Source organism: Macaca fascicularis, chromosome 2 (assembly GCF_037993035.2).
Source record: "Macaca fascicularis isolate 582-1 chromosome 2, T2T-MFA8v1.1".
In the NCBI taxonomy this organism is placed as follows: Eukaryota; Metazoa; Chordata; class Mammalia; order Primates; family Cercopithecidae; genus Macaca; species Macaca fascicularis.
In genome coordinates this window covers 17,825,463-17,848,966 of record NC_088376.1, presented here as the reverse complement: position 1 = coordinate 17,848,966, position 23,504 = coordinate 17,825,463, and the positions used below count along the sequence as shown (strand labels likewise).

Below are 23,504 nucleotides of genomic sequence, written 5' to 3'. Positions count from 1 at the left end.
ATTTTCTGTTCTTGTGATAGTTTGCTGAGAATGATGGTTTCCAGCTGCATCCATGTCCCTACAAAGGACATGAATTCATCCTTTTTTATGGCTGCATAGTATTCCGTGGTGTATATGTACCACATTTTCTTAATCCAGTCTGTCATTAATGGACATTTGGGCTGGTTCCAAGTATTTGTTATTGTGAATAGTGCTGCAATAAACATACTTGTGCATGTGTCTTTATAGCAGCATGATTTATAATCCTTTGGGTTTATGTCCAGTAATGGGATGGCTGGGTCAAATGGTATTTCTAGTTCTAGATCCTTGAGGAATCGCCACACTGTCTTCCACAATGGTTGAACTAGTTTACAGTCCCACCAACAGTGTAAAAGTGTTCCTATGTCTCCACATCCTTTCCCACACCTGTTGTTTCCTGTATTTTTAATGATCACCATTCTAACTGGTGTGAGATGTTATCTCATTGTGGTTTTGATTCACATTTCTCTGATGGCTAGTGATGATGAGCATGTTTTCATGTGTCTGTTGGCTGCATAAATGTCTCCTTTTGAGAAGTGTCTGTTCAGATCCTTTGCCCACTTTTTGATGGGGTTGTTTGTTTTTTTCCTGTAAATTTGTTTGAGTTCTTTGTAGGTTCTGGATATTAGCCCTTTGTCAGATGAGTAGATTGCAAAAATTTTTTGCCATTCTGTAGGTTGCCTGTTCACTGTGATGGTAGTTTCTTTTGCTGTGCAGAAGCTCTTTAGTTTAATTAGATCCCATTTGTCAATTTTGGCTTTTGTTGCCATTGCTTTTGGTGTTTTAGACATGAAGTCCTTGCCCATGCATATGTCCTGAATGGTATTGCCTAGGTTTTCTTCTAGAGTTTTTATGGTTTTAGGTCTAACATTTAAGTCTCTAATTCATCTTGAATTAATTTTTGTATAAGGTTTAAGGAAGGGATCCAGTTTCAGCTTTCTACTTATGGCTAGCCAGGTTAAGCATACTGTTTACTTGCCCTAATATTATGTCCAGCCATATGAAAATATATGGTTCTTGTACTGGAAGAAATCACACATTAGACTGTATAAAATTTACCTATATGGCAATTATAGTCTAGGAAAGGAGATAGTGATGTGATGAATAAATGCAATATTGTGTGATAAGAATTGCATAATCAAAACATAATCTTGGAATTACATAGGGCTTGAATTCAAGCTCTGCTATACCGTACTTGTGAGGTCATAAACACATTCCTTGTGCTATGTTGGTGTTTGCCCTCAGTGTTACCTTCATGTTTGCTAGATGGCTACAGGGGATCCATCCATCTCCTCATACAGCCATGTCAGCAGACCTCAAAGGGAAAGTAAAGATGTTAATTATAGGGGACAGTGTGTGGGAGGTATATGGGAACTCTTTGTACTGTCTTTCCATTTTTCTATAAATCTATAACGGTTCTAAGCAATCAAGTATATTTTTGAAAAAAAAAAAAAAAAGAAAGTCATGCATCTCTTGTTAAGAGCAACAAAATTCTGTCAGAATCCACTCTTCTCCCATCTACCCACTATCAGCAAACTTCCTCTTATTTGGCCTGAATTGCCATGTCTTAACCTCTAGATGTGAAAGCTAGTAAAATGGCATGATTGGCCCAAACTAATTAATATTTATCCTCTGAAATGTTCAGGGAAGAGGCTCTTTTTCTAGGATATGTGGTTTTACAGTGAAAAAACACTTGAACAAAATATGGAAGGAAATCCAGAAAGGAAAATTATGTGAGGTTAAGGACAGGGGTGGGAATGGGTTAGATTCACTTGGGAAGGCAATCAAAATACCTTGTAAACCACCCTCACAGTTAGTGTATGAAAGGAGCTTAGTATAGTATATAGTAATGCAAGAGCTCAACAAATGGTTATTAATGTTATCTTAAAAATATTAAATTTGATCTGATCAGGACAGCTTTCCACAAGATGAGTCACTCTGACTGTTGAAGATAGAGGCAATGTGAAATTTCCCATTGAGAAATGACAAAGGAAGGAAGCCAGAGTTAGTGAGGGTGGGGAAGGTGGACAATTAAGGAGATGCTAAGTGCTCAATTTCCAGTTTGACACTGGGTATGGAAGAGCAGTCTAGAAAGACCTCAAGCTTGCTGGCATGATGGAACTAATGTCAGTAGATGTTCGCGTCATTTGTTAAGAAATGAATGCCAGAGAAGTGTCTGATTTGATTGCAGAGGCAAAGGTGCCAGTTCTGGGAGAAACATGATAAATTTGAGGTGTCTGCAGGACATTCTAGTGCAGATTTAATTGCAGTGCAAACTGCTATTACTTACTTAGTAGTATGGCATTCATTCAGTCAACAGATATTTGTTGTATACCTACTATGTACTTGGGACTAAGTTTAATCATTTATAAGCCTTCTCTTATGTAATCTTTGCTATAGTTGGTCAGTGATCTCCAGCCATCACTTTTGAGGCCAATTTTGGAATCCATTCACTGCTGCATCATCGATAGTTAATTATCTTGTTGGCAGCAACATCCTCAAACACAAAGGCCATATTGTGTGTGTTAACCCAAGAGTGTTCTTATCTATTTCTCATTATAATTAGAATGAGGCCTGCACCCTCATTAACTATTTCTCTTTCCATGGACATTGCAGAACTTGGCAAACAAATGCTTGAAAATGCATTGAGTCCAATTGAATAATGAAATATCAGTTTCAAATACCTATAAAGAAAAAGTTTAATGTTATATATATATAAAACATATATATAAAACCTTTATGTTATATATATGTGCATGTATATATAACAACATGTATCTGTGCTTTATAAGTTATAGTTTTCATAGATATGATCACATTTGATTTTCAAGAAAACATTGACAGACAAGATTTTTAAATTAAACTTTTATTTTGAGATAGTTGTAGGTTCACATATAGTTATAAGAAACAATGCAGAGAGAGTCCATGTACCCCAATTGAGTTTTCCCTCAGTGATAACACTGCAAAAATGCAGCGCCATAGCACGCAGTGCCGAGATATTGGCATCGATACAGTCAAGATACGGAACATGTCTGTCACCCCCAGCTTCCACATGTTGCCTCTTCATAGTCACACCTGCTCCCTACTGCCTTGTCTCCTCCTTAACCCTTGGCAACCACTAATGTGTTCTCTATTTTCATCATTTTGTAATTTCAAGAGTATTATAAATAGAAACATATAGCATGTAAGTTTTTGCCATCAACTTTATTCATTGGCGTATTTCTCTGGATATGTATCCAGGCTGCTGCATGTATCCAGGTAGTTCATTTTCTTTTATTGCTGAGTACCATTCCCCTGGCATAAATGTATCACAGTTTGTTTAATCATTCACTAGTTGAATGACTTCTGTGTTATTTCCAACTTGAGGCTATTAGAATTTATCTGGTATAAACATTCGTGTTCATTTTTTTGTGGGCACACACATCTTCATTTTTCTGGAATATGTATCCAGGAGTGAAATTGTTGGGTTACATGGAAATTGCATGTTTATTTTTAAAACTGCCAAACTGTTTTCTAAAATGGCTGTATTGTTTTACGTTTCCACCAACGATGTCTTGAGTGAATCGATTTCTCTTTATTCTCTCTAGAATTTGATGTTATCATTACTTTTTTCAGATTTATTGAGGCATAATTGACAAATAAAAATTGTATACGTTTAAAGTATGCAACATGATGTTTTGGTATATGTACCACTACCAAGCTAATGAACATATTCATTACCTCACATAATTCCATTTGTGTGTGTGTGGTTGTGGTGAGAACATTTAAGATCTAGTCTCCTAGCAAATTTCAATATAAAATGCATTATTATTTCTTATAAACACCATGCTATACATTAGATCTCTAGAATTTATTTATCCTGCATAACTGAAACATTGTGCCTTTGACCAATATTTCTCCATTTCCCCCACTTTCAACCCCTGGCAATCACGATTGTACTCTCTGCTTCTATGAGTCCAAGTTTTTTAGATTTTACATAGAAGTGAGATTTACTGTAAGATCCAACAGTCCCACTTTTGGGTATATATCCAAAGGAAAGATGAAATCAGTATTCCAAAAAGATATTTTCACTCCTATGTTCATTACAGCATTATTCATAGTAGAAAAAAATATGACATCAGCCTAAATGTCCATTGACAGATGAATGGATGAATGGATAAACACATGCACACACACACACACACACACACACACACACACATTTATGTGCACAATGAAATATTCTTCAGCTTTTAAAAAGAAGAAAATCCTGTTATATGTAACAACATGAATGAAACTGGAAGACACTCTACTAAGTGAAAAAAATCTAAGTACAGAAAGACAATGTTGTTACGTTTTATTTTAGCCATACTTGTAGGTATTTAGTGATACTTCATCATGGTTATAATTTGCAATTCTTTAAAGGCTAAAGATGTTGAACATCTTTTTATGTGCTTATTTGCTATTTGTATGTATTCTTTGGTGAAATGTACTCTTGTGTTTTTGGCCTATGTTTTAGTTTCATTATTTGCTTTGTACTACTGAGTTTTGAGAGTTCTTTTTATATTATAGATACTAGTCCTGTATCACATATGTGGTTTGCAAATGTTTTCTCACATTCTATAGCTTGTCTTTTTTTTTCTTCTTAACAAGGTCTTCACAGAGCAAACTTTTAAATTATGAAATTTAATTTATTAATTTTTTTCTATTATGAATGTGCCTTTCTTCTCGACTATAAACTCTTTGCCTAAAGCTGGATTCCAAAGATTTATCCTCCTTTGTTTATTTTCCTAAAACTCTAATAGCTGTACTTTCTACATTAAGTCTGTAATTCATTTTGAGTTAATTTTTGTATAAAATATGAGTTAGGTTGAGGGTTTGTGTGTGTGCATGTGTGTGTATGTGTGTGGGGTTTTTTGCATATGGAAATCCAAAGTCCAAATGGTCCAGCACCATTTGTTGAAAAGGCTATCTTTCCTCAATTAAATTGCTTTTGTATGTTAGTAAAAAACTATTTGGGCATATTTATGTGAGTCTACTTCTGGGCTTTATTTCTGGTCTTGATTACTGTAGCTTGAAGACTGATTTCTTTACCTCTATTATTTTCTTTCAAAATTGTTTTAGCTAATTTCTTTGCCTTTCCATATAAATTTTGGAATTCACTTTCTATTAATATTTTATATCTATAAAAATATTGCTGATATTTTGATAGGAAACACACTAAAGATGTCAATTCTTACATTGACATCTTTAAGAACTGGCATCTTTTAAGAATTGACATCTTTACTATTTTGAGTATTACAATCTGTGGACATGACATATCTCTCCATTTATGATCTTTCTTAATTTCTTTCAGCAATGTCTGGTTTTTAGCACACAAGTTCTATATGTTGTTCAATTTACACCCCAGTATTTCAGTTCATTTTTAAGCCACCTATTATTTCTTGGAGTTGTTTTTATTTTGTAGCTTGTCAATAACAAATTAGAACAGTTTTCACTTTTCCTTTCTGATCTGTATGCCATTTATTTATTTATTTATTTATTTATTTATTTATTTATTTATTTTTGCCTTTTTGCACTGGCTAAAAATCTAGCACTATGTTGAATAAGAATGGTGACAGTGGACACTCTTCCTTGTTTTTACAAGTTTTTTATGGATGCTCTTTATAAAGTTAAATAAGTTCTCCTACATTGCTATTTTTGAGAGTTTTTTAAAAATCAGAAGTGGATATTTACTTTTGTCAAATGCTTTTTCTATGTGAATTGATGTAATTATATAATTTTTATTTTGTAGCCTATTGATTTGATGGATTACATTAATCGATTTATGATATTGAACCATTTTGTGTTCATACATTTGGTCATGGTATTTCACTCATTTACTATGTTGTTGAATGACATTTGCTAATATTGCATTAAGGATTTTTGCATCTATATTCATAAGTGTATTAACCTTTAATTTTTTTGTACTGTCTTTGTCTGGTTTTGTATTAGGACAATACCAGCTACAGTAAATGAACTGGAAAGTGCTCCCTCCTTTTCTGTTTTCCAGAATGGAGTGCATAGAATTGGTGTTAATTGTTTAAACTCTTGGTAGAATCCTTCAGTGAAACCATCTGGGACAGAAAATTCCTTTTTGGAGTTTTAAAATTACAAATTCACTTTGCTTAATAGTTATAGATCTATTCACATTATCTATTTTATGGTTAGTGGGTTGGGGCAGTTGATGCTTTTCAAGGAATTGATCCCTATTATCTAAGTTGTCAAATTATATGGGTAGAATTGTCCGTAGTGTTCCAATATCCTTTGATGTCTGCAGAGTCTGTGGTGGCATCCCCATTTCATCCTGATATTGGTAATTTGTGTTTTCACTCCATTTTTCTTTGTCAAGCTTGCTAGAGTTTTGTCAATTTTATCTATCTTTTCCAATAAACTGTTCTCTGTTTCACTGATTTTTTTCTATAGTTTTCTATTTTCAATTTTATTGATTTCTGTTGTTATCTTTATTGCATCATTTATTCTGCTTGCTCTGTATTTATTTGGTTTCTGTTTTTCAAGGTTCTTGAGGTGGAAGCTTAGATTATTTATTGGAGAATTTTCCTTTTTTCTAATTTATGTGTTTAGTACTATAAGTTTTCCTCTCAGCACTACTTTAACCGTGTCTCACAATTTTAACATGTTGTATTTTTACTTTTCTTCAGTTTAATGTATTATTTCATTTCCTTTTAGACTTCTTCTTTGATCTAATATAATTCAGAAGTATGTCATTTGGTTTCCAAGTGTTTGAAGATTTCTCTATTATCATTCTGTTATTGATATCTATTTGATTCTATTGTAGTCTCAAAATATACTTTGTATGATTTTGGATCTTTTAAATTTGTTGAGGTTTGTCTCATGACCCAGGATATTCTATCTTGGAAGAGGTTCTGTGGGCACTTCAAAAGAATCTATATCCTGCTGTTGTTTGGGGAAGTATTCTATAAATGTCTATTCATTCCTGTCAGTCAATGGCATTATTTTATTCTTCTCTATCCTTGCTGATTTTGTCTAGTTTTTCAATCAGTTAGTGAAAGAGATGTGTTAAAGTCTCTAACTATAATTATTGACTTATCTATTTCTCTTTTCAGTTCTATCCATTTTGGTTAACATACTTTGCAGATCTGTTGTTTGGTACATATACATTTAGGGGTGCTATGTCTTCTTGGTGAATTGATGGTATATTGTTATTTAATGTCTCTCTTTGTCTTTGGTAATTTTCTTTGCTCTGAAATATACTTTATCAACTATTGGTATAACCACTCCTCCTTTTCTTTAATTAATATTTGCATGATACCTACATTTCTATAATTTTAGCTTCACCTGCCCATATCATTATATTGAAGTAGGTTTATTGTAGATAGGATGTAGTATGGTCATTTTTAACACACTCTTTCCAATATCTGTTTTTAAATTAGTATATTTAGACTATTTATATTCAATGTGATTATTGATAAGCTAGTACTTAAGTCTACTTTTGTTTTCCTATTTATTTCTTCTGATTATTGTTTCTTTGTTTACATTTTTCTGCCTTACTCAAACATTTTTTCCAAAAATTCTATTTTGCTTGGCCTATAGCATTTTGAGTACATTTCTTTGTACAGCTTATTTGTGGTTTTACTGGATATATACATAACTTATTGCAGTCTACTGGTGCCAATATTTTATCAATTTGAATTATATGCTGAACTATCACCTGTATTTTCATCTTTAACCCTCCTCCATTTATAATAATTATCTTAAATATTTCCTCTATATAGATTTAGAGCCACATCAGATGGTGCTATATAATAAAACATGATTTAGAAAATTCAAAAAGAGAAGGAAAATTTACTGTGTTCACTCATATTTTTACTCTTTGTATTGTACTTTTTCGCTTTCTGATTTCCGAGATTCTTTTATCATTCTCTTCCTGTTTAAAAAACATCTTTTAGGATAGGTCTTTGGGCAACAGATTCTCTTAATTATATTTCATCTGTGAATGACTTGAATTTCTTTTTTTTCTAAAGGATATTTTGTGTTAAATATAGGATTCTGGCTTTGCAGGTTTTTTTTTTTTTTCAGTGCCTGAACATATTATGCCACTTCATTTTTACCTTCGTAGTTAGGAAGACAAATTTGCCATCATCCTTATTTTTCATCTATAAGTAAAGTGTTTTACTCAGGCTGCTTCAATATTTTCTCTGTCATTAGCTTTCAAAATTTTAATTATCATGTATCTTGACATCAATTTATTTAGCCTTATTATTTTCAGGCTTTGTTCAGCCTCTTGAATCTATAAGTTTATGTCTTTTCCAAAATTGGGGAGTTTTCAGCCATTATTTCTTCAAGTATGTTTTCAGTTCTTCCCTCTTTCTCTCCTTTCAAGACTCTGGTATCATAAGTACTAGATATATTGTTATAGTCTCACAGATCCCTAAGACTATGCTCTTTTTATCTGCCTATTTCTCTTTTTTGCTCAGATTGGACAATTTATATTGTGCTATCTTCCAGTTCCTTTATTCTTTCCTCAATCCTCTTCTACCTGTTTTTTATTCCATCAACTGAGATTCTTATTTCAGTTATTATATTTTTCATTTTAAATCTCCATGTGTTTCTTTTTTATACTTTCTATTTCTTTGCTGAGATTTTCTATTTCTTGGTTGAGACTTTGTAATTTTGTTCCTGGCATTGGTCCTAATTGCTTGTTCAAACATTTTAATCATAGGTGCTTTAAAATTTTTAGCAGATAATTTTAACATTTCTGTTTTCTTGGTGTTGGCATTTATTGACTATCTTTTTTTCATTAAGTTTGAGATATTCCTGGTTCATGGCATGATGAATCATATTCTATTGAAACGTGGACATTTTTGCATCATGTTACATGATTTACAGTCTTATTACAAAGCATTTGTTTTAACATTTTTGACCCTGCTTCACTGAGATGGTAGGCACCACCTTGTTACTGCTAGTAGTTACCACCTTGTTACTGCCAGAAGAGGTCTGGGTTCCCTCCTTTACCTCCAATGACACTTGTGTGGTAGAGGCAGTGGGGAGGGAAGCATCTCATTATTGCTGGGTGCAGGTTGGAGTTCCAGCTCCCCACGTGGTCTCCACTGATGTAGTAGTGGTCTTATTACTCTAGGCAATAAAGTCCTAAATTTCCAATAGGTCTCTTCTGATACCACCACAGTGAGGAAGGATAGAGACACCTTGTTACTGCTGGATGTGGTCCAAGCTGCTCATGTGGTCTGCATTGCCATCACGAAAGCAGAGGGGAGCAGAGTGGGGATATCATTACTGGCCAGCAGGGATGAAAATTCTTTCTTCTGACTTGGCCTTCTTTGAAGCTATCCTAGTAGAAGTGTTAGGGTTCCTCATTACAGACTCACAAGGGTGGAAATCTAGGCTCCACGTTCATCTTTTACTGGCATAGATAGGTCTGGGGCCACAGTATTTCATGTGGTATTTTGTTGGAGAACTTATTGTGTAAAATGTTTCTGTCTTGATAGGTTGCCTATTTCCTAATGTTCGGCTAGAGAGAAGAAGCTTTTGTTGGAGCTTAAATTTTATTTTCTCTTGCCTATTAGTGTTCATAGGTTTCCGGTTTCTTCAGCTTCATGTCTGAGATATGTGAACCAAAAAGAAAGCCCATGACAATTACTGCCATGTGATTTCCCTAGGTCTAGGCATCCCGAACTGGCTTGTCTTTATCTTTTCTCCTTTTATAGTCTTCTTACATTTGCCTAATACATAATGTCTGGGGCGTTTATTGTACTTATCAATAGGAATAGGAAAACTGTGCCTAAGCCATATTCGTGGAAATGGAAGTCTGGAATGACTGTCAAAAATAAATTGGACTCAGGAATGTTGAATAAATTGTTCAGGGTCATCCAGTTAGAAAGTGAAAAATCAAGAAAGAACTGAGTCATAAGCACTTTAGAGTGAAATGGCCTGAGTCTGGTTTCTAGATCTATCACTCACTCTAAATATTATTAGAAAATTTTTATTTTATTTATTTATTTATTGTAACCACAGGCCCCTTTGAGAATATGATAAAAGCTAAAATCTTCTCTTCTGAAAAACACACTTATGTTTTTCATAGGCTGGGCATGGTGGCTCATGCCTATAATCCCAGCACTTTGGGAGGCCAAGGTGGGTGAATCATGTGAGGTCAGGAGTTCGAGACCAGACTGGTCAACATGTTGAAACCCCTTCTCTACTAAAAATACAAAAATTAGCCGGGTGTGGTGGTGGGTGCCTGTAATCCCAGCTACTGGGGAGGCTGAGGCAGAAGAATCACTTGAACCCAGGAGGCAGAGGTTGCAGTGAGCTGAGATTGTGCCACTGCACCCCAGCCTAGGCAACAGGGTGTGACACTGTCTAAAAAAAGAAAAACAAAAAAAGAAGGAAAGAAAAGAAAAGAGAAACATACTTATGTAGATACATACAACAGTTTGTACTTCATTTGAGTTAATTCCATGAATTCTAGGTCAGGATGTCTTGTTGTGAAAAAAAAGCATGTTGTAGGCTTGTATGTAGGGAAGAGAGAAGCCACATTTATAAGAACAGAGCAGAGAGTCACATTCTGAAAGGGAGTTTGCTGGTTCAAGCGTGGCTCTCAGAATGAAGAGGCTCTGAGGCCTTGAATGAGTAGAGGACAACCATAGGGGCATCATGGAGTGCCAAGAGCAGTGGTTTTACTAGAAGATGCCCATCCCCATCCCCACTCCCCTTAGGGATGACTCACCTGTGCAGGCAGCTCTTCCGGGCTCCTCTGTGTGTGAAGATACCGTCTGCTAACTGATGATCACCATGCTGGATGTGCTATAGCAATGCCCTCAGGGCACTCTGGCTCCAGAGCACTTCTGGACCCTTTCTGGATTGAAAGCAAATGATATTGCTTGGACTTTGCAAATGGACTTAAGTACACCAGTGTACCCTGAGCTGGGGACAGAGGTAAAAGACAAGCATAGAGTCTGACATATAGGACAACAGAAAAGAAAGTTTAAGAAGGCTATAAGGGATACAGGAAAGAACAGTCAGATGATAAATTTGTATTTTGGCATTTACTAGCTAGGTAGCCTTGGATAAGTCACTAATGCCTTTGAATATCCGTGTCTTCATCTGTAAAATATTGACAATAACATAAACAATAATTATATATTAATAATTTCACATCATTTTGTTTTTATGTATAGTGAAGAAGATCATACATGCAGAGACTCTTTGTGAATTGGAAAATACTATACAAATATTATTTTCTAGGTCTAGCTAGAGATTGTATACTTCATCCAGGAGTAGAATTTTTATGTACATAATTGTTACCTTTTGTAAGATAATTATGTAAAGGATTAATATGAAAACATATAACAATTGTATGGTAAAACCATGATCTAGTTTTCTCTACTTGGAGAAAAATGTCCTAGGAAACATGGGTGCTCCCCATAGAGAAAAAATATGTTTCATTGGAGCTGATGGCTGAGGAGAAAAAAAAGTAGAGCATAATAAAAGGTATCTATAAAATTAGTCAAATAAAACACCAAGTGTTACAAAAATAGTTCAATGTTTTAACTGTCTTTTAGGGGTTTGTTTTACACGTGGAGGCAAAATTATAATGATAAATATCAAAGGCAACCTCCCTGAACTATTTTTTTCTGGAATTCTAAAGAACTGGTAGCATTCTGATAGCCTTTAGGTGAGGAATGACTAAGTGAGAAACAGATGGTCCAGTTTTTTATAACTTGGAGATAAGCATTTACCATGGCAATTCTAAACAATAACCAATGAGTCTATTGTCAGGTTCAGGAAGGAGGCAACCCTTTGAAATGCCTGAAGGCAAAAGTGGCACAGGGTGTTCAAATGATTCTGTGGGTTAATAATTAATATCCTCTGGAGACTTGCGCAAACGATTATGCAAGAGCACATAACACACTGTGCATTCCTAACCTCTGATACACTAAAGCATAAGTGTTTTGTTACCAAGTATTCTCTGCAATCTTTCTTAGCCATTAATCTGAAGTTTCTGCATTTACAGAGCTGTTGTGAATTGACCAAAGTCAATTTGTCATTGACAAATATTTAGTTAGGTTTGGTAGATGGGAGGAGTTAGAAATGGAGAAGAAATTCAAGGTCTCTCCACATCCTTGCTACCCAGGTAACACTTAACAATAAAAATAAATCTCAGATTGAATTCTTCTACATGTACAAATTTGTATTAGCCAACCCGCATGGAACTCTTCTGTAAACTAAGTGAAGACTTTGCTTTTGATCCTTCAGCATGCTGTGACAGCCTTTTGCAGGAAATTACCACTTTTAGAAAACTGTGAAAATGTTTGAGCAGTAGTATACAGTTAGTCTGAGATCAAATGGCAGAATATTACAAAAATGGCTTCAGACAGGACTGGATATGTAGGCCTAGGGCTCTACTCCAAAGGATGTAAGATTTTATGTCCTATTCATGTCACAGGAGGCATACCTGTAAAATCCCGCAAGCCAGTCTATATATTTGAGCACAAATAATGGCCAAAATGAAAATGTATTTCTCACCTCCATTATGCGAATTCACAAAGCTTCTGGAGTTGAAAGAAGAAGAGGACGGGCTGAAGCAATTCCAGAAGCTTTCCAGGGGAGCAGTGTTTTGAGAAGACCTTTCCAAATGCTACAATATGTTTGAAATATTTATTTTTTTATTAAGTTACAAAATTATTCTAGTAAATCTCAAGTATTTATTGAATATAATTAATGCACATACATTGTATATGTTTTAAGATGTGTAATACCATGAATTTGAAGTATATGCCCATGAAACATAACTCTTAAAATTGCTATTATCATCTTTTTTGTGATAGCAACTAAATAAATCCACCTTAAGGTAAATATTTTTAAGTCAATTAACCTGTATTGGTAAGTGGCTTTGTACTTTTGAGAAATGAATAATTGAAACAATTTGTTGTAATTAAAGAAATTAACTATGTTTGATGAGGTGTCTAGCTTCCAAGGTTTGTAGTATAGTCTGTTTAATAACTATTAAACAAAGTGATCGTGGCACTTGAAATATAATGGCCAAATAGAAGTGTCATCTAGTATTTTTAAGAAAGCACATATTGAGTTTGACAAAAAGATTTAAAACTGTTTAATTTTCCTTCTTAAAAAATAAAGAATTTGAGATGAATGTTTTACCAGGATGCAATTTATTAATGTAACTATAAAGGATATAAAGTCTCTCTCTGGAAATGAAATCTGTCTTCATTTGTTTGTACCATTTTCACTTTTACAAAGCATTTTTCATCATTTTAAGAGGAAGCTTTATGCAGGTGTTTTAATTCTATAATGAGCATTATGAACCTCATTTTGTGGTCAGGCGTGGTGGGAAATGCAGATTTTATTTCCTAAATTCACAACTTTCAAAGTTCCAGTTCTTAAATATTACAAATTACAGGGTTTATCCATTGAACCATCCTCTTATTCACTAGTATTCATTGAGCAAAAACTATGGATCAGGCACAAGAAACTAAAGATGCTAAAGACACAGTCCCTGCCTCAGCAAATCACAGTCTAGTGGGGAAGACTGAGAGGTGGCTGGTGTCATGCAGCAGATGACAGAGTGGCTTAGAGCCTGGGTTCTGCAGCCAGTCGTATTGAGCCAGAATTCCAACTCTGCCATCTCTTAACCTCTCTCTGGTTCAGTTTTCCTACCTATAAAATGACTATGTGTGATGCTATCATAGGATTGTTGTGAGGAGTAACATCATTTATTCACACAAACACTCTGAATGTTGTATGGCACGTAGAGATAAATATGCCAGATAATACATGTTGTCTAGAATTATCATGTTAAGTGTAGGTTGCTTTGAGAGCTGTCTCCTGCTAGAATATCTCTTTGTGTCACTCCATGTCAACTCACATACCAATTCCTACCAGATTGAGCTCTGTATTATCTTTTTAATCTATCGACTTCCCCCTATTCTCACGGTCATGACTTTGGTTTAGACTTTCGTTATTTCACACTTGTTTTTCTGACAGCCTTACGTCCTTGGATGCACTATCCAGACTTGCTAATCATTGGCTGAAAAATCTTATCTGATTATCCATTATCTCTCCCTCCCATGATCAAAATCTCCTTCAGTGCCTTTTTATTATCCTCATTCTGAAATGAAACACAGGGCCTCTCAGAGCTCAAATTATGCTGGGCCACTCTTTGGTGTTGAGATTCCTTATTAGTGTGTAAAAATAAATGCTAAAATAGAAATCACAATATGTTTTACATTTATGGGTTTGTAACACGGAATCACTTTAAACATATACAATATAGAAATGTATACAACTGTGCAATTCAAAGGTAACTAAAGAAACCATGCAATTGTCAATTAATAGTTGATGTGGCTATGTATTTGGTACACAGGTTAACAGCTTATGGTAACTGAAATGTCCTCCTCTTTCAATTTCATCAGTGGATTTCTCTGTATTAGAAATGATTTGGGCTGGAACAGTTTATGCAATATCAATTAATTATTTCTCAATCTGCAAAATGGGGATCATCTTGCTGGTTCTACTCCCCCTGGTATTTGCTGAGGCTAGAAAATCCAAGATGGCTTCTTCACTCACATATCTAGTGCCTCAGGTAGGAGGACTAGAATAGAGGGTAGCTGGCTGGGCATTTCTTTCTTTCTTTCTCCATGTGGCCTCTCAAATGGCTAGCTTGGGCTTCCACGAGGCGTGATAGACTCTGTCTTATGTGGTAATTGATTCTTTTTTTTTTTTTTTGAGACAGAGTCTCGCTCTGTTGCCCAGGCTGGAGTGCAGTGGTGCGATCTTGGCTTACTGCAACCTCTGCCTCCTAGGTTCAAATGATTCTCCTGCCTCAGCCTCCTGAGTAGCTGGGACTACAGACGTGTGCTACCACGCCCAGATAATTTTTTGTATTTTTTAGTAGAGATGGGGTTTCACTGTGTTAGCCAGGAAGGTCTTGATCTCCTGACCTCGTGATAAGTCCGCCTTGGCCTCCCAAAGTGCTGGGATTACAGGCGTGAGTCACTGCACCCAGTCCTGATTCTATTCTTTATTTTATTTTTTTTTTTATTAGTTTTTTTAGAGACAGAGTCTCACTATGTTGCTGAGGCTGGACTCAAATTTCTGGGCTCAAGCAATCCTCCTGCTTAATAGCTCCCTAACGGCTGGGACTCCCTAGTCTCCCTAATGGCTGGGACTATAGATACACTCCACTGCATCTGGCAAAACCGGTTCCTCAGAGAGAGGAAGTCTCTTTTTGAGACCAGTCCCAGAATTGGCACTAATGGTCAGTGTCACTCCCACTATATTCTATTCTACTGGTGAAAGCAAGTTACAGAGCTAGCGCAGATTCAAGGAAAGGAAAAATACACTCCATCCCACCTCTTATTGTGCAGAATAATGTGTGAGTACAGTGAAAAAAAGGGGCGACAGTGGCCATCTTTACAGACTATCGACCATACTCAAATAATGTCTGCATTGAGGTAGTTGCTGATAATGATTCAGTGGTTCTACTCTGATACTTTTGGCCTTACTCTCATTGTTGAAAAGTGACTGGAGCATCTCCAACTGTTTTATCCTCTTCCAATTATGTTCAAAGATAGGAAACAGGTGAGTCCTTTTCCTCAGGCACTTCTTTGTTATCAGGTAGAAAAAAAATTTCCCACAAGCCCCCATCAGATTTCTTCTTGCAGCACTTTGACCGGAACTGGGTCACATACCCACCCTTAGACAAGGATGGGCCTTTTCCTTAAGAGGAGCTGCATCCAAATCCTAAACAAAATTAGTGAACTAATGGCAAGATGGGAGAGAAAGTGGATTTTAAGTAAACAAAGAATGGTGTTGGCAAATTTTTTTAATTTTTTTTTTTTTTTGAGATGGAGTCTCGCTCTGTTGCCCAGGCTAGAGTGCAATGGTGCGATCTCGGCTCACCGCAAGCTCCACCTCCCGGGTTCAAGCGATTCTCCTGCCTTAGCCTCCCGAGTAGCTGGGATTACAGGCACGCACCACCACACTCGGCTAATTTTTGTATTTTTAGTAGAGATGGGGTTTCACCATGTTGATCAGGCTGGTCTGGAAATTCTGACCTCATGATCTGCCCACCTCGGCCTCCCAAAGTGCTGGGATTACAGGCGTGAGCCAGCATGCTCGGCCCATGTTTTTTAACTGTATGTTTTGTAGATGACCCTAAAAGTCTAAATTGGAGTCCTACTGCCTTCTTTATCTTCAGCTCCCATAACAAACCTCATGATAGTTTTTGTCTATAAGAACCCCTTTGTAGTTTTACCACCTGCAAATTATTTAACCTTGCTTTTCTATGATTCCTCGCCCTTCAGATCCCTTATATCTCTTAGCTATTGCCTCAAAAACTCTGGATAACAAACCAACCCCAATTTTTCCTTAAACAGCATTTACTTATTCTTACTCAGCCTCCTATGGATTGGCTAGAGGTAGGCTTGAGATTGGCTGATGGAGGTCTGGCTTAGATTCAATCAGGAGGTTGGTCCACATCTGTTCCACATGTCTCTCATCCTCCCTGCATTTGCTGGTCTTTAAGTGCCTTCAACTGAAAATAATCAGTATACCAAATCACCATATTTTGGAGTGGCATTTCCTGAAATCCTTCACTGGTCAGGTGGTGAAGATCAACCATCTATCCATTTGTTCTAGAGTATAGAACAAGTCTGGAACTAGACAGGACTAAGTTCAAATTTGGGCTCTGTCTTTTACTAGCTGCATGACCTTTGCCAAATACTTAATCTCTTTAATCCTCAAATTCTTCATTTGTAAAGGGAAGATTAGAATAGTACTGCAAAGACATGTTCCAAAATTTAACAAGGATTATCCTTGGATAATAGGGTTAAGAATCCTTTTAACTTGTGCCTTAAAAAAAAAAATCTATATTTCCTACCTACAATGAACATATATTACACTTGTAATTTTTAAAAAGTTATTTTGTTTCAAAACATGCTGTTAATGCTTTCTGTAAACATGTGGCATAATTGCAGGTTCTATTAATATCTGTGAAGAACTGAAAATAAGAGAATGGATTAGGAAAACTGATATTCTTATTTTTTCTCTATTGAAGACAAGAAACACACATTGAATACTGATTATCTATAGAGCACAGAGTGTGGTTCTACGTTGAAAAAGGAATATTTTGTGTTTTCAAGAACTTTACAATTGGTAGGGTAGAATTCTAAAAAACAAATAAATAACAATAATGCACTCCATGTTAGAATGGGGCAAACATTTTTTTAAAAAAGCCTAAATAAACGAAATGCTCCCTGGGTTATCCCTGGGAGAAGAGTGATCATACTAGGTGAAGCATCACAAAATATTTCTTGGAGGAGCTAGCATTATGGATGACCCACAAAGGGTGGATGACCCTCACAAATTAACTACAGTCTCAGTACTTATTGGTTTGCTTCACAATAAAAGGAAAACTGGTCAAGAGATAAGAGCTGAGGTTAATTTATAAGGAGAGGAATCTCCCTGTTATCTGCTCTAGCTGACAGTAACCTCAACAGCTGCATGTCAAAAAGTTCAGGGAAGTAGGAAGTTCTTCCCTCATCACAACTAAGAAATGTAAGGTTTAAATAAACCACAATTTGATTCAGTTCGTGTGTGTGTGTGTGTGTGTGTGTGTGTCTCACAGAGTTTGAAAAACTGGTAAAAAAAAAAGATTGTCAACTTTTAAAATTTCTGTTCAAGTTGATATTTATTGTTTTTCAACTCATTAAGGGCTTAAAAATTACCTTTCTTGTTTTTTAAACCCTGAGTCGGGCTATTATTTTTTGCTCCCATTTGCAAATGGCCCAGTTTTTTACATGTATATATTAACTGCTTATGCAAATGCACAAAATATTATACTAAGAAAAGTATACAACTATGTGGGAAAACGATGTCTTGATTGAGTGTATCAGACATCCCTTTCAATAAGAATTTGAAAAGGAAGGACATCATGACAATTTTTTTTCTTTTTCTTTTTTCTATTTTTTTGTTTTTGAGACAGGGTCTCACTCTGTCTTCTAGGCTAAAGTGCAATGGCACAATCATGGCTCACTGCAACCTCAGTCTCCTGGGCTCAAGTGATCCTCCCACCTCAGCCTCCTGAGTAGTTGGCACTATAGATACATGCCAACATGCCTGGCTATTTTTTTATTTTATTTTTAGTAAAGATGAAGTCTCGCTATGTTGTTTAGGCTGGTCTCGAACTCCTGGGCTTGAGCCCAGGAGTAATCCTCCTGTCCAGGCCTTCCAAAGTGCTGGGATTACAGCTGTGGACCACTGCACCCAGCCTGATGAATTTTTAAAATTATCAAACTGCAATATGCTGAGTTTACATCTCTATTATTTCTATTATGATGATTTTCAAAAGGCTAGCTTGCATTGGCAATGCTGAATTCTGATTCTTCTCAATTTCACAGGAGATTGAAGATTAAATCAGAAATGTTAAGGGCAAACAAAATTAAAATCAGCATTAATGGTGTATGATGACAAAGACCACCAGTTAAACATTCGACCATGGATTCAAATACCTAGCCTCCAACAATGTAAAACATCTGTCTTTGTGATAATTAGGGAAAACAAAGCCTTTGGAATATATTGAACATTTATTTGCCACATTGTGTTTTCAGGAGAAAGAAAGTACATGTATGCTGTCCGGAGGAACTTGGGCAAATGTAAGGAAAAAAAAAAAAAAAAAAAAACAAGAAGAAAGAAACCCACATACTTCTCCATTCTTAAGAAAAGGAAGTAGTGGTGACATCATTGTCGGCTAAAATGTAGTCTGTTTATATCTCAAATATTAGGTAACAATGTTTTCTCCAAAGTTATGAAGCAACTAGAATGATCAAGTACAATTTTCTTCTAAATCTTTATTGCCTGATTCATTCATTCATCCAATAAATATTTATTAAACATCGATTATGTGTTAGATGTTTGGGACACAATAGTAAGTGGAGGGAAAGATATATAATACCTGCCCTCAAGAAATTTGGAGTTGAGTGGAGGATAGGAATAGAAATTAAAGAATGACACAAATAATTATAAAGTTACAGCTGTTAAAAGAAAGGCATATGGTGCCAAGAGAACCTATAATAAAAGATCTACTCATGGAGGTCATCAAAGAAGTTATCATTCAATCCACGAAGACCAGGAGTTGGCTGGGTGAAGAAGAAAAGGTCAGAGGAAGGAAGTCCATACTGGGGAAGGAAGGCTCTGTGCATAAAGAATAGGGGGATTACAGAGGCACATTCACGAAATTTGGAGAAGGCTTTCAGCAAGCAAGGAGAAGCCACGTGGACGTTTACAGCAGAGGTGGGGGCTTGAACCAGATCCACGTTCAAGGATCTGGTTTTTATCTTCTCTTTATCTCAAGAGCAGTGGGAAGCCATTAAATGATTTTAGTCAGAGAGTTGGTATAACTAGTTTTGTATTTTGAAAAACTGAATTCAGCTCTCATTTGAGAAACTGAGTGAAACAGCCCGGAATGGCCGTGGCTGAGGGTGACCGGTGGGAGACTCCTACTCAAGCCACGGCAGTGGCATGGGCTGGTGGCAGGAGAGGGAACAGGGAGAAGAAGATTTGGAACTCAATGTTCCTCCATTGACAAAGTCACTCCAGCTTTGGCAAGGCAATTAATTGATGGGAAAGAAGATGCCTAGCCCTCCTGATTTCACTGCATTTTCTCCATCTTAAACATGAGCGCTGGGAAGTGGCAGAACATCTAGAGGCAGCTCGGGTGCTAGGTGGAGCAAGAGGTAAAATTCCAGGATGAAGCAAATGAACTCTTAGAATGACAGGAAAGATTTTGGGAGCTGGGTTTGGGGGAGTGCTATTTACCTTTATTCCCTGGAGGCCCTGGCCCAAACCCTTGCCTCTGCAATCTTTCTCTCAGGTAAAGGAATTCATTAAACGAATTGCTGGAAGATCTATTGACCAGAGGGCTGTACAGAATCCTATCTTTGAGAGAGAGAAGTAGGTTGATCACATAAGTTTATTATCCAATCAGGACATATCTGAAAGAGAAAAGGGGTTCTATTAATATTTAAACTACAAAACATGTACACCAGGAGTGTCTTGGGCAAATCTGGTTGCCCTAGCAAGAAAGGAAATTTGAAAGTTTATACTGTTCTGCTCCCATGTTACCCCTTTTTCACATGAAAGGCTAAGCATTCTCTTCACCTGCATTAAGGGAATAAAAGCACAAGCATTCAGGTGACTCCCAAGCCACTTTTAATTTTACAGTTTCTGCTATACTCTATACATTCTGAAAATTACATTTTCCACCATTATCACTTCGTGATAGGTGATCATTTACAATTACTCACTGACTCAGTCCCCGGAAGAGGCGGTGCGAAATGGGAGGCTCTATCCAGGTGCTCATAAAAATGCAGAATCTCCGCCTGCCTCCTAGACCTACTGAATTAGAATCTGCATTTTTTAACAAGATTCCCAGGTGATCAATAAGTACATTAAAACTTGAGAAAAACTTCTAGACTTCGACCTAAAGAAAAAACATTTTACCACTTGACAGTGTATGCACACACATACATGCATAAAGACACAACCGAAGCACAAGTTTAATGAAGTAAAATTTACCGTTACTATTTTATTTGGGACAGAAATGTGCTCACGACTCAATAGATTTGAGTATTCACTCCTGGATCTCAACGTGTAATTTGAAAACGCATCTCTAAAGCACCTAGGAGCAATCTGAAGAAAGCTGAGGGGAGGCGGCAGATGTTCTGATCTACCAGAGAAAACGTGGACGTTTTCTGTTGTTACTTTGTGAACTGCGTGCACTTAGTCACTCTTGAGTAAATACGTGAAGCGAGGAACTCCTGAGTGGTGTGGGAGGGCGGTGAGGGGCAGCTGAAAGTCGGCCAAAGCGCTCGGAGGGGCTGGTCTAGGAAACATGATTGGCAGCTACGAGAGAGCTAGGGGCTGGACGTCGAGGAGAGGGAGAAGGCTCTCGGGCGGAGAGAGGTCCTGCCCAGCTGTTGGCGAGGAGTTTCCTGTTTCCCCCGCAGCGCTGAGTTGAAGTTGAGTGAGTCACTCGCGCGCACGGAGCGACGACACCCCCGCGCGTGCACCCGCTCGGGACAGGAGCCGGCCTCCTGTGCAGCTTCCCTCGGCCGCCGGGGGCCTCCCCGCGCCTCGCCGGCCTCCAGGACCCCTCCTGGCTGGCGAGCGGGCGCCACATCTGGCCCGCACATCTGCGCGACCGGCCCGGCGCGGGGTCCGGAGAGGGCGCGGCGCGGAGGCGCAGCCAGGGGTCCGGGAAGGCGCCGTCCGCTGCGCTCGGGGCTCGGTCTATGACGAGCAGCGGGGTCTGCCATGGGTCGGGGGCTGCTCAGGGGCCTGTGGCCGCTGCACATCGTCCTGTGGACGCGTATCGCCAGCACGATCCCACCGCACGTTCAGAAGTCGGGTGAGTGGTCCCCAGCCTAGGCTCGGCGGGGCGCCGGGGGTCTTCCTGGGGTCCCCGCCTCTCCGCTGCGCTTGACAGTCGGGCCCGGCAACCCGGCGCCCGGGCGGAAACGAGGAAAGTTTCCTCCGCGGCACTCTAGCAGCCCGACTCCCGTAGCTGCAGGGATGTGTGAGTTTTTCTTGAAAAAAAGATGGAAAGTTCACTTGCAAGGGGCGCGGGGCACGTTTGGTCCCCTTTGTGCGAGCAGGAAAGGCGTTGTGTTGGCCGCGTTCGAGGCGAGCCCCCACCCCCGGAAAGGGAAGTTTGAGAAGTTGGTTATCTGAAGGCGGCCGGGGAGCAGCGGCCCGGGGCGGCAGCCTGAGCTGCCAAAGCAGCCAGCACACCTGGGCCACTCAGCCCGTGGCAATGCCGCGTGCCCACCCAGCTCTTTCTGAGCCACCCGTTCAAAAGGCCAGCTCCTCAGTCCTTAGCTCCTGGACACGGCCACGCTTTCCCTCAGGCCGGCTTCTTGGCCCAGAGGTTTTGGATACAAGTTTCAAGAAAATAAGCGATTTCCAAAAGAAAGTTAGCTGGCTCCACTGACGCCTTGGCATGGATGGGAAGGGAGTGGAGATGCTCAGGTGAAACCGAGAATTCCTCACTGAATGCCCACTGGGTGCTAGGGGCTGTAGATTTTGCCTGGAACAAGACAGTCCTGTCTTCAGGGAGTTGATAGTTCTATGCAATTATCGTTTGTTGGAAACCGAAGGGTTAAAATCCTACCTAGGCTACCTACCTGATCGCTGTGTCTGAAGGTTTTTAAGGAAAAAAAATATATGTTTATATGTATGTGTGTGTGTGTGTGTGTGTGTGTGTATATATATATATATATATGCATGCAGGAATGGGGGTTCTTAATGATTTGTTATGGAAAGTGTAAACACCTGAGACTTCAAAAGTTAGATTTTTTTTTTTTTTTTTTTTTTTTTTTTTTTTTTGAGACGGAGTCTCATTCTGTCACCAGGCTGGAGTGCAGTGGCGCAATCTCGGCTCACTGCAACCTTTGCCTCATGGGTTCAAGCGATTCTCCTGCCTCAGCCTCCCGAGCAGTTGGGATTACAAGCACCCGCCACCACGCCCAGCTAATTTTTGTGTTTTTAGTAGATACAGGGTTTCACCATATTGGTCAGGATGGTCTCGATCTCTTGACCTCGTAATCCGCCCACCTTGGCCTCCCAAAGTGCTGGGATTATAGGCATGAGCCACCGCGCCCGGCCAAAAGTTAGACTTTTTGCAGCTGTGATCCAAATAACAGTATCTGCAGCTGTGGTCTGGGTAACCGAGTATTTGGGCAAGTCACAGAGCTTTTTCTGGGCCTTAGTTTCCTCATCTGTAAAATGGCAAGGTTGAATCTGGGTAATTTTACATCATCTTCGTGTTTAACATCTTACGTGCCGTGGCCCTCCCCTCCTTTCCCCTAGCTCTTCTGGTAACTTGGAGATGACCCATGTAGGCTCTGGATGAAATGTAGAGGAGTTGGCAGTCCACATCACCCTGACGCACTCTTTTTATTTATCCAGGGACATGGGCAGATTTACCTTTTGGTTTGTCTAGAAAAAACGCGCATCATGGTCAGTTGTAAATTTCAGAGTATTTGAAGTGGATTGGGAACTTTTTAAAAATTATGGCATACATTGAAGGTGGCATGGAGATGGAAGCTTTTAATCTAATTAGGAAGATGCACTATTGCAAGCAAAAAGTCTTAACACACTTTTGAGTCCTATGGTTTTAATAAAATCTTAGTGTTTCGTTCTTGGCGTTTTTCCTGCATTGCAGTACCAGAATGTTCAGTTGTCTCTCATTTTCCTCCAGACTCTTAAACCTAAGTTGTATTTTGCTAATAAATATTTAACATGGCACCCTTAATTTTCTGTGGATGTTAAAAATCATTAAAACTTTTGTTCCAGATTATAGAAGAAGGAAATTAGCAGGCCCTGATGTTGTTAGGTTCTGTTTACAAGGATAAGATTTATGATTTGCAAATTCCAGACCCAATAGTTCATGA

General features: G+C 38.1%; 1 protein-coding gene across 5 annotated transcripts in view; it reads left to right on the top strand.

Annotated features, from left to right (window-relative positions):
* Positions 1–21,007: 21,007 nt before the first annotated feature.
* Positions 21,008–23,504, top strand: part of TGFBR2 (transforming growth factor beta receptor 2) — an 87,612-nt gene continuing 85,115 nt past the window's right edge. For 4 of the 5 annotated variants that reach the window (XM_005545565.5, XM_074030856.1, XM_005545564.5 and 1 more), the window contains exon 1: positions 21,064–21,460. In XM_005545565.5, the coding sequence (XP_005545622.1) occupies positions 21,367–21,460 (94 nt within the window). In that variant the 5' untranslated portion in view covers positions 21,064–21,366. Of the gene's footprint in view, positions 21,461–23,504 lie in introns of all 5 variants that reach the window. The other variant, XM_045387070.3, reaches the window with a different exon arrangement.